The sequence below is a fragment of the Apodemus sylvaticus genome, chromosome 1 (assembly GCF_947179515.1).
Source record: "Apodemus sylvaticus chromosome 1, mApoSyl1.1, whole genome shotgun sequence".
Lineage (NCBI taxonomy): Eukaryota > Metazoa > Chordata > Mammalia > Rodentia > Muridae > Apodemus > Apodemus sylvaticus.
In genome coordinates, this window is record NC_067472.1 from 22,838,793 (window position 1) to 22,850,951 (window position 12,159).

The 12,159-nt window shown below is 37.6% G+C and overlaps 1 protein-coding gene across 1 annotated transcript in view; it reads right to left on the reverse strand.

Moving 5' to 3' along the window:
* Positions 1-658: 658 nt before the first annotated feature.
* Hells (helicase, lymphoid specific) overlaps positions 659-12,159 on the reverse strand; it is a 38,137-nt gene continuing 26,636 nt past the window's right edge. The window contains exons 16-22 of the mRNA XM_052186412.1: positions 11,837-11,920; positions 11,055-11,174; positions 9,275-9,391; positions 8,589-8,748; positions 3,352-3,448; positions 2,764-2,840; positions 659-1,163 (exon numbers count right to left, since the gene is read on the reverse strand). Of these exons, the coding sequence (XP_052042372.1) occupies positions 1,069-1,163; positions 2,764-2,840; positions 3,352-3,448; positions 8,589-8,748; positions 9,275-9,391; positions 11,055-11,174; positions 11,837-11,920 (750 nt within the window). The 3' untranslated portion in view covers positions 659-1,068. The remainder of the gene's footprint in view (positions 1,164-2,763; positions 2,841-3,351; positions 3,449-8,588; positions 8,749-9,274; positions 9,392-11,054; positions 11,175-11,836; positions 11,921-12,159) is intronic.

Genomic DNA, 12,159 nt, shown 5'->3' on the forward strand with positions numbered 1-12,159 from the left:
GAGAAACCCTGTCTTGACTCACCCTCAATCATAAAGTATAACCATTTCCCACGGGACCATTAGTAAGTAGATGCATGGTTCAGGGGCTAAAAAGACAGTTCAGTGGTCAATGTGCTTATTGCTCTTCCAAAGGACTTGTGCTTGTTTCCAGCACCAATGTCAGGAAGTTCATTGTCCACTTTAACTCCAGCTCCAGGGGATCAAGCAATACAGGAAACACACAAAAAAAATTTTAAAGGAAATAAAAGGGTTGTCGAACACATCCCCTATCCTAGGTAGGGTACACTCAAGATTTCTTCTTCACTGTCATATAATCTCCTGCGCAGGGCCTAGACTGCTGCTCCCTTTGTGGCTGGTATGCTCCCTTAATTTGTATCCTGAGTTTCTTATACACATAACTCTGCTTGTACCTGCATCCCTTCTATAAATTCTCCATTCAACTTCTATTCTTCCTTTGTATATCACACTTAATATATTACTCCCAAATTGTTTTTTTATCAATATCTTACATTTTGAGATTTCCTGCTAAAATACTTATATGACATCCTTACAAAACAAGGAAGTCACTTCAGACAATACTGTTGAATCCTAGTATTAAACAAGCCTTAATATTTTAAATAAATTACTAGTTTCCTTACAAAATAATGTGACCAGATCATATTATAATAAACTTTTATTTGGTAAGTCATCTTATTGACTCAAAAATAAAAAACTTTACTTCAGCAACAGAAAGAACAGTTTCAATCAATCTCCCCCTATCAAAAGCCCACTCCATAACTGAAGTCCAAATCCCACGAATTACAGTGCGAAAGGGGATGGGGAGACACTAAACTTCCACAGGAAGACTGATAACTTGGTAATGGCTAAGTACATAATAACAAAACTCAAAAGTACTACCCAATCCCAAAAACTAACTGAAAATCTAAATTTATAGGAATTTTATACTAAATAAAATCCACAAAATTATCATCTCAAATATGCAATAATACTAGTTACATTATAAACTAATATATCATTAAGGTGAACAAAGATGTAAACAAAAGTTTTTAAAAGCCATTTAGTTCTGCTTTAAAACAAACATTCAGCACTGGAATCTTCAGAATTTTCGAGTATTTTGAATATCCCTGTTTTCTCTTTAATTGGTCTTGTAGACTTCATTTGATCTAAGAAAGAAATATTAGAACACATACATTTTTAAAAGCATAATAAATGAAAAGTATATTGTAAGATATTTCTAATACAATGTTGAGATGTCACAAGTCCTGTCTCTAAACTATAAAGACCTAGAGAATCGTGGGATATTCTTTCCCTCACCTACAGAGTTCACTTTAATACTGCCTTTATTTCAGCTCCAATCAACAAAGGAAACAATATGAAGCCTTATTTTGCTGATCCAAATCTATGTATACTGTTTTCTAAAGCAAATCAAGCTTAGTCTGACCACTGATGATTGGCGATGGATTAGTGGTTATAAGCATGTGTTGCTCTTGCAGTTCTAACCCCACATTTGACAAGCATCCATTCCATGACATGGCAAACATTTCTGACCTCCACAGGAACCAGGCATGCACCTGCTACAGACACACACACACAGGCAAAACACTCATATAAACATAATAAAAAGCATCATTTTTAAAGTAAAGAAGACACTATGAAACTTCAGCTTAGAAGCAGTGCAAATTTCTATCTTGTTTCTGTCATTATTTTATGGAAATTAGAACTTCCTTCTACACTGTTAAAGTGACAGCTACTATCCTTGGTTAGTTCTGAGTTCAGAAATAAGTTCCCAGATGAGTGTTTAAGACCTGCCTTCTGGGTAGTGGGGAAAGTTTGTTAATGCCTTCAATTGAATTTCCCACATTCTCTAAAACACAAATAAGCAACCAAACTCAAACTAGGTAACAAACCTAAAATAAAGAAACTAGACTTCTAAAGCTTAAACCAGATTTCTCTAAGAACAATCTATTTCCTGTTTCTAGTTCCTAGTTAAGTTAAACATGTTCCAGAAAAGAAACACATATTCAAGAACATTTAGGCAGCATAAACTAATCCCTGAAGGTTTTAAAACAAAAGAACACACAGTAGGGTAGGTAGGGAAGGAAGGGAAGATTGACTGATCTAGGAAGAGTTGGGAAAGGGAACAGGAATGGTCAAAACAGGCTTTTGATATATTAGTTCTCTAAGAACTCAGAAATTAATAGAAAAAATGCCTGAATCTGATTAATCATATCTCAATGAAAATGAAAACTCAGATACAGTGTGCTTTCTGAAAAGATGGCAAAACATGGTTCATGGCTCAGATATAAAACTTTAAGGCAATGAGTAATTTCAGGTTATAGGCCATTTTGCAGGATGAATCACTGAGGTCCTCCAGGAAGCCACAAAGAAAAACAAAAGATGAGTAGTGATTTAAGATAAATAATGAACACAATTTGGATACTGTTTTGAAACTGCAATAAAAAAGTGAGACATCTTCAAAAACATGAATGAACTAAGTAATAGAAGAAATTACATTCTTAGTGCCAATATTTTAAAGTGTAACACTAAGCTTAAGTGCTCAGTTTAAGACCATGGAGAAGTACTCAGTTATAATGTCTCAACTGATGTTTTAATTTAAGTCTCCAACAAAAGAGAAACAGTAAGAAAATAATATTCACTAAATGGTGAGAACAATCATGGCTGAACAGACTATACCAGAGCTTCACTATACTACTTTCTGAATAGGTTTCAAAGTTTTCATTACAAAAAAGAGCAAATACTCACCAATGAGATCACTTCGATCTAACAACAATTCTAGATCTTCATCACTAATGACCTTCTCTCTGGATCCTTTTACTTCCCTATTTAAAAAAAAATCCAAGTATATGAGAATTTACAAAGAACTATATATTACATTATAAATTAAGTAATTTTGCAGACAGGCAAAATAGCTTAAAGGTTAATAGGACTCTGCTTGCTCTTATAGAGGACCTGAGTTCCATTCTCTCATGTCACCATGCAGCTCAGCTCATAACTATCAACATTTAACCCCAGCTCTGGGAAATCCAATCTTGCCTCTGAAGGTATAAGGCATGCATATGATAGAGAAATACAAGCTGCTAAAACATCTACATACATAAAATAGAAAACTAAAAAGTATGAAAAATAAATTTTGGGCCAACAAAACGGCTCAGTGGGTAAAGGTCCCTGCCACCAAGCCTGATAACCTGAGCTCAATCCCCAGGACCTACGTGGTACACAAAAAGAACCAACTCCTGCAAGGTGTCCTCTGATCTCCATACAGGTACAGTAGCAGAAGCATTCACACACTCACTCTCTGAATTATTAAATGTTACAATGTTTTAATCTTACCTTTCATAATCTCTAGATTTTAGTAACTCCATTAATTCCTTTGCATCTAAGAAATTCTTAGATTGACTTAACCCAGACTGACCACCTTTGAAATGATCTGGGGAAGTAAAGAAGAACAAAACAAACAAAAGAAATCAACAAATTTATTATAGAACTTCTTTGAAAACTACAATATATTACAATCAGAAAAAAAAAATGTGACATACTGATTTGTGTGTGATCCACTGTAACATTTCATTGGCCTTTAACTTTTAAATGAAAACTATCGGATCTTGCTGTAAGTATAAAACTGTATGGTCATTTGGCAAAGGTTTGGTATTTACTGGCAGATAAACACATAGCCCCTCTTAAAAAAAGAGGCAACATATAAACAATGACTCAAATTAGCTTATTCATAATACACATAATACTGGTAACATTTCAAACAGTTAAAGAATAATTTTTGACAAAAACCAAAACAGTATCTGTCAGAGAAACATGAGGAATGACTAGAAGGGCTACATAGAAATTTCCTGGTGTTATACATTTGTCACAATCAATAAACTATATATTTAAGATTTATGTATTTTTGTTTGGTTGCTATCCCTAGGAGGGGGGTTTGTTTAAGGAAAGAGAAGAGTAGATAGGGGAGGGGAACAGACATGGGAAGGGAGGACAGAGAAACTTCAGTTAGAATGCAATTATGAGAGAATTAAAATTAAAAACTTAAAGATTTGTGTACTATTTAGAGTATATGCATATATCTATATAAGTCTGGATTTTTTATATTCCTCAATATTTTGTTAAACAGTACCTTCAAACACTGGAAATAACTTGAAAATACATAATCATGGATAAAATTTATATAAACTAAAACAATCGTCAATATTTAAGCAAATTAAAATTTTATTAAATTTCTTATTTATCACTGGTATAAAAAATTATGAAAGACAAGCTCATTTTACTCTGAAATTTTTAGCTACAATTTAAATAAATGTCCCACCAAGTCAAATTAATTGTGTCTCACATTTAACCCATTTTTCCCTCAAAATGAGATATGAGGGCCAATGAAAGGCTAATGATCTGAATTCAGTGCCTCGAACCCATGTAAAGACAGGAGAGATCTAATTCACAAAATAATGACTATAAAGTTAAAAAATAATAAGCCAGTCACCATAAAGATGTATGTGCATGCTAAAAAGGACTATAACAATCAGTAAGTGGTCTGCTTCTTCACCCTGGCCAGACCAGCGGGCCACATACCCTCCTACACCCAACAATCTGTCTGCCTCCCAGGAAGTCTGAAGTAAGCAGGGACACAGGTGAGACCAATTTATTCCAAAACAAAAGCAAATTTAAACAGTATCTACCAATCCAGCCCTACAGAGAATTCTATAAAAAAAAAAACAACAAAAAAAAACTCCAACAGAAGGAGGGTTCCTAAACAAAACAAAAAATCATTAATCTCACAACAAAACCAAAAGGAGAGAATCACATACACACCTACAACAAACTAACAGGAACTAACAATCATCTGTCTTTATAATCTCTTTCAATATCAACAGATTTAATTCCCCAATAAAATAAGTTAACAGACTGGATATGCAAACAAGATCCAGCATTTTGCTGCATACAAGAAACACAACTCAATGACAAAGATAGACACTACCTCAGAGTAAAAGGTGGGGAATAAGTCTTCCAAGCAATTGGTTCCAAGAAACAAGCAGGACTTGCCATCCTAATATCCAATAAAAGACACTTTCAACCAAAAGTTATCAAGTGTGATGAAGACACTTCATAATCAAAGGAAAAATCCACCAAGACAAAGTCTCAATTCTGAACATCTATGGCCCAAATGCAAGGGCACCAACATCGGTAAAAGAAACTTTACTAAAGCTCAAAAGACACATTGAACCTCACACAATAATAGTAGGAGACTTCCAACACCCTACTCTCATTAATGGACAGATCATAGAAAACGAAAATAAACAGAGCACAGTGAAACTAATAAATGTTATGAACCAAATGAATTTAACAGATATCTACAGAATATTTCGCCCTTAAAACAAAAGAATATACCCTCTTCTTGGCACCTAATGGAACCTTCTCCAAAACTGACAATATAATCAGACACAAAACAGGACTCAACAGATTTAAGATTTAAATAATCCCATGTATTCTAACACATCACCACAGAATAAGGCTGGACTTCAATAACAACAAAAAGTCCACATACTCAGGAAACTGAACTACTCTTTGCTCAATGGTAACTTGGTCTGGGAAGAAATAAAGAAAAAAAAAAAAATCGAAAGACTATAGAATTCAGTGAAAATGAAGACAACATACCCAAACTTACAGGGCACAATGATGTCCCTCAACAGAAGAGTCAATACAGAAAATACGGTTCATTTACACAATGAAATACTATTCAGTTATCAAAAACAAGGACATCATGAATTTTGCAGGCAAATGGGTGGAACTAGAAAATATAATCCAGAGACAGGTAACCCAGACCCAAAAGGGCATGCACGGCATGTACTCACTGATAAGGTGGACATTAGACAAAAAGTACAGAACACCTAGGATATAACCCACAGAAGTATAACGAGCAGAAAGGCTCAAATGAGGATGCTTCAGTTGCACTTAGAAGGGGGTAGAAAATGATGATGGGAGCTAGGAGGGACAGGGGTGGAAGAGGAAGGGGAAAGGGGGAACAGGATCAGGTATGTGGGGAGGGGGTACAGGAGAGAAGTCCAGAGGGCCAGGAGAATGGAAACATGTAGGCTCAGGGGGAGTGGGGTGGGAGTACCCTATAGACAGTACTACAGGCCAGGAGGTCTCAGGACTCAATGGAGATGACCTTAGCCAAAATTCCCAACAATGAATGATGAGAGGGAACTTGAAGATTCCACCTCCAGTAGATAGACAAGCCCTCAAGTAGAGGGACAGGGTTACTAACCCAGTCAAAATTTCTGACCTAGAATTCTTCCTGTCAAAAAGAACCACAGGGATGAAAATGGAGAAGAGACCAAAGGAAAGGCAGTCAGTCAGTCCAGTGATCAGCCCAACTTTTGATCCATCTCAACAGGAGGCATAGGTACCAAGGCCTGAAACTTTTACTGATGTTATTATGTGCTTACAGACAGGATCTGTCCTCTGAGAGGCCCTACCAGCAGCTGACTGAGACAGACAAATAAAATTACACCCAACCACTGGACAGAAGTCAGGGACTACTATTGTTGAATTAAGGGAAGGATTAAAGAAGCTGAAGGGCAGGGCGGTAGTGGCGCACGCCTGTAATCCCAGCACTCTGGGAGGCAGAAGCAGGGGGATTTCTGAGTTCAAGGCCAGCCTGGTCTACTGAGTGAGTTCCAGGACAGCCAGGGCTATACAGAGAAACCCTGTCTCGAAAAAAACCAAAAAAAAAAACCAAAAAAAAAAAACCAAAAAAAAAAAAAAAAAAAAAAAAAAGAAGCTGAAGGGAAGGGCAACTCCGCTCTGGATCTCATCCTACAGACTGAGCCACAATCCAATCCGGCAGCATACACAGGCTGGTCTGAGGCCCCCAGCACATATGTGGCAGAGGTCTGGCTTCAGTGGGAGGAGATGCACCTAACCCGCAAGAAACTTAAGATTCCAGGGAAGGGGGAGGCCTGGTTTAAGGGGAAAAACCTTCTCGGAGGTGAGGAAGAGGAATGGAATGAGGAACTGTGGGAGGGGGAACCAGGAATAGGGGACAATGGCTAGAATGTAAATAAATAAATAGAAATATATAAAAGGAAAAAAGTGATTTTACGCATTATTTTAAAAATCATGTTCCTCTAATTTCTCTAAACTTAGAGAAACAATTTCAACTTTTCCTCAAGTAGCCAATGAGCTACAAATAAAATTTTGTTAAATGAGTAAAACAAAATAAGGGTCATGAAGCTCCCCATTCATTTTTGTCCTTCAAGAATCTATTCAACAGCATAAGAATTTGATAATACTATGATACACCATTAGAATTTATTATCTAGTATATGGAGTTTTAAAATTTTTGATAAACATTGTTCTAAGGAGCAGAGGTGCTGGCTAATGCATTTAATCCTAGCACTTAATTGGGAGGAAGGGAAAAACAGTTTGAAACAAGCTTGGTTTACTAATTAGTACCAGGACAGCCAGGGCTATACAGAGAATGAAAGAATGAGAATTACAGCCTAACTCCCTAGTGCCTAACTCTCAAATGACCCCAAGAAGTCAGAAGTTTCTCACTCCAAAGGAGCCCTAACTCCAGCCTCCTAAGAAGCCCTAAATACCCCAAATTCCAGACCCTGCTCTTTGTTAGAAAATAGGTGAAAGGTCACATTCCTTGAGCCTGCTTTCTGTATAGATGATTTGAAATGATTGGCCTAGAAACTATGGAGCACAAATCGATAGGCTCTCACTGCCCAGGGCTCTCAATGCTAAGGAATGATTGGTTTGCGATGTGCGGGCTTTGTTGTAACCCTATAAAAGCTGTCCCCACACTCGGGGTCCACTCTCCTCTACCCCTGCATGGTGTATGAGCGTGGGCCCCAGCGCGCTTGGAATAAAAATCCTCTTGTTGTTTGCATCAAGACCACTTCTCCTGAGTGATTTGGGGTGTCACACTTCCAGAGCTAGGGCATAGGGGTCCTTGCTTTGAGGGTCTTTCAAGCTAGACAGACAGACAGACAGACAGGGCTGGAGAAATGGTTCAGAGGTTAAGAGCACTGATTGCTCTTCGAAACATCCTGAGTTCAATTCCCAGCAACCACACAGTGGCTCACAACCATCTGCAATGAGATCTGATGCCCTTTTCTGGTGTGTCTGAAGGCAGAGACATTTATTAGATAGATGGACAGATAGCAGCCAGGGCTGAGCAGAGAATCCATCTTGAAAAAACCAAAATGAATGAATGGAATGAATGAAAAGATAGATGGATAGATGTAACAACACTGGAAATCTTTGCTATATAACATGGATAACTGAAGCACAAAATCACCTCATAGTAAGCATTACAGAGCTATAGAGATGGCTCAGATTGGGAGCACTGGACGCTTTTACAGGGAACTTGAGACAATTCCCAACAGCCACATGGAAGCTCACAATAGTTACTTCAGGTTCTAGTGAACCAATATCCTCTTCTGGCCTCCCTGATCACTAGGCTTGCATATGAAAGGCAGACATACATGCAAGCAACACATTCATAAAGAATAATAAATAAATATACTATTTGAAGCAAGTAAAAATGTATTTACTTTTATGGATTATCAGCTTCTCTAACTTTCTTTTAGCAGCTGCTCTTTCCACAATTTTCTGGTCAACAGTATTTGCTGTTACAAGGCGATAGACAACAACTGGTTTTGTCTGACCAATTCTATGACATCTATCTTGGGCCTGGAGATCAGACTGAGGATTCTGAAAGTTGAAAAGAAATGTACAGTTAGTAGAATTGTTAGACTTAAAAAAAAAATGGTTAAAAAAATCATGTATATTATCTGGGGAGAAACTTTCTAATGGTTCTTAGATTCATTTTAACTTCTAGTACAGCTATATAAATTATAAGTCACATAACAGTTATAAAGTTTTCTACTTAAATGCTCCCACGGGGGCCGCTGAGACGGCTGGGTGGGTAAAAGTACCTGCCAGTAAGCTTGAGCACTTGTGTTTACTACCCAGATCCACATGGTAGAAAGAACCAATTCCTGCATACTGTCCTCTGACTTCTACAGGGCACCCACACACACACACATGCCCACTAAATAAACAAAATCATTTAAATACTCTAAAAATGTCTTAAAGTTCTTATCCACAGAAAACTTGACAAATTCCTACCTATAAACAGGCACTTTTCAAAACAGATAAATAAAACATCAATATGTATAAAATAAAGGATAATGTTTTCAGAACAGAAATAGAGTCAACATTTTCCTGGACTTCTTACCCAATCACTGTCATAAATGATCACTGTATCTGCTGCTGTCAAATTAATGCCTAAGCCACCAGCTCGTGTACTCACTAAGAAGAGAAAAACATCTGGATCCGTGTTGAAACTGTATATCTAAATGCAAAAGAAACATAAACATAAAGAAATTAAAAAAAACTTTAAACATGGGTGGAGGGCATTATTTTTAAATATCACTGTTAAAGTCTTTTCTAACAGAGCTAGGAAACAATTATATTAGCTAATAAAACCTCTGCTTATATAAGCATTGCTTTTCAAACATTTAGATTGGGCAAGATATTTTTAGTTTGCTAAAGGTATGTATCATATCCAGTATCAAAAACCAGACAAAACTACTTTAACAGAGAGCTCCATCAGTACAGCGCCTGCATACAAGCAAGAGACTCACAGATCCCTGGCACCCATGAAAAGACTAAGTGGCGGCCCTGTCACCAATGCAGAGCTGTCACCAAGGCTGAGTTGGCGGGAGAAATGGGAAATGGCAGAGAAGCTGACCACCCCCCCCCCCCCAGCTCACTAAACAGCCAGCCTAGAACCCGAGTTCTAGGTTCAGTGACACACCCTGTCTCTAAGACATGGTGGAGAACAAAGGAAGACGACATTAAATGCCTTCCTTAACCTTGGTACATGCACGTATACACAGCCACACAACAAACACATACAAAGCCAACCGACAGACAGACAGACGACAGACACACCCACACAGATGCACTGCTTAACTAGGAAGAAGCACATACTTTCTGAGCAGGTTGTGATTTTGATCTCAGTAGTTGTAACAAATTTTGCACATGCTTGTCAAAAACAATAATACATATTGTATTTGCTCTATAGTAATTCTTATCCAAAAGTCAATGATGAATATATAATCTAAATGCTTCCAGAGAACAGTTGTGTGTGGTGGTTCACACTTACAATCCTAACACAAGGATTATAATTCTCGTTCAAAGCTACCCAGGGTGATATAATGCAAACCCGTCTGACAACACCAAAACATTACCCATAAAAATAGCTCTATGTCTCTGACAACCTGAGTTCAATCCCTGTAACCCACATGATGGAAGGAGAATAACTCCACCCAGTTGTCCTGTGATTTCCGTTGCAGACCATGTATATCTACATACATAAAAACACACAAATAAGGAAATGCTTAAAAAATAAACCTGCGGATAGTGTGGTGATGAGTGCTTATTGCTCTCAGTGTCTGGGATTCAGTTCCTACAGACTGTATACCCTCTTCTAGCCTGCCTAAGTGTCAGGTATTCATCCATGTGGTACAAAATACATACATACAGGTAAACACTGATGCACATAATATAAACATAAATCTTAACAAATATATATAAAACGATGGAATGTCAAGTAGATGCAATGGCCTATTGCTGCATCACACGTGAGATAAAAAGAAACAATGAGATGTTAATTAGCAGGTTCTGGTTGGAATACCAGCCAACTAGGAAACTCTTCTAATTGCCATATGCTTAAAATTTTCATGATGAAAAGTTGAAAACTAGGATAAAAAGAACAAAATCCCCTATTGTCCAATTATTCTTACAACAGTGGTGTAGTAAGTGGGATACTTTCACATCTAAAACTGTACCAGAAGGTTGCATGTGCATACATAGGTTTGAGACTCAAAACTAAGATCTATTAGTACTCAATCAAAAATGCTCATCGTTAATCCTACTACAAAGTTTTTGGTCATATTATTTCAAAGACAAAGATAGAAGTCACAAAAAAAGAAATTCATGTGAGGTCTTACATTTTTTTCTCTTTCTGAATAAGACATGGACCCATCCAGTCTACTAAAGCTGAAGTTTCTAAGATGGCAGTAATCCATCAAGATGTCCAACATGCTTGTCATTTGTGAAAACACCAGAACCTAGGGTTTAAACACATCTATGTTAATAACTATACTGATGCAAAAGAAAATGGCTGGCAGGGCCCCTCCAGAGACAACCATGGCATGCTCCTTTTGGTATATAGTTCTTGTTGTCCATAGTAGTGTCGGGATTTGGTGACTGTTTGCCAGAGCCTTACAAATACAGAGGCAGATGCTAGCAGCCAACCACTGGGCTGGGCGTGGGGTCCCTAGTGGAGGAGCTGGAGGGTGATCTGGAGGAGCTGAAGGAGTTTACAGCCCCATGGGAAGAACAAAGATTTCGGCCACCCAGACGCCCCAGGGACTAAACCATCCATTAACCAAGGGATACACATGGTTCCAGCCAAAAAATGTGGCAGAAGAATGCCTTGTTGGGCATCAGTGGGAGGAGTGGTCCTTGGTCAGGTAAAGGCTCAATAGATGCCCCAACAAAGGGAAATCGGGGTGGGGGTGGGGGTGGGGGGTGGGAGCGGGTTGGGTGGAAAGGTTGGGGATCTTTGGGGAGGGGGAAATTGGGAAAGGTTTTACCATTGGCAATGTAATTGAAGACAATATCCAATTGAAAAGAAAAGAAAAGATAGAAAAGAAAAGAAAAGCAAAGCAAAGAAAAGAAAAGAAAAAGAAAAGAAAAGAGAAACCAATGGCTAAAATTCTAGTACCACCTTGTGACCTCTTTTTTTAAGTTCCGGAAGCATTCGATCCAAAATTAAGAACTTCCCAGAATTTGTTACCAATTCTTCATCAATCTTAAAAGTAGACAAGAAAAAGGAAAAAAGCTGTTAACATAATTTCTAATCACATAACACTTTAATAGCCCTTTTTTTCCTGGTTTTTATCTGAGATCTGCCTGCCTCTATTTCCCAATAAGAGTGCTGGTATAAAAGGCATGTGTTACCACACCTAACCTTTAACAGTTCAATTTGATGACAAGTCATTACTCAATCTTTTTTAATTGATAAAATTACTTTTCAAGTAAAAAAAAATA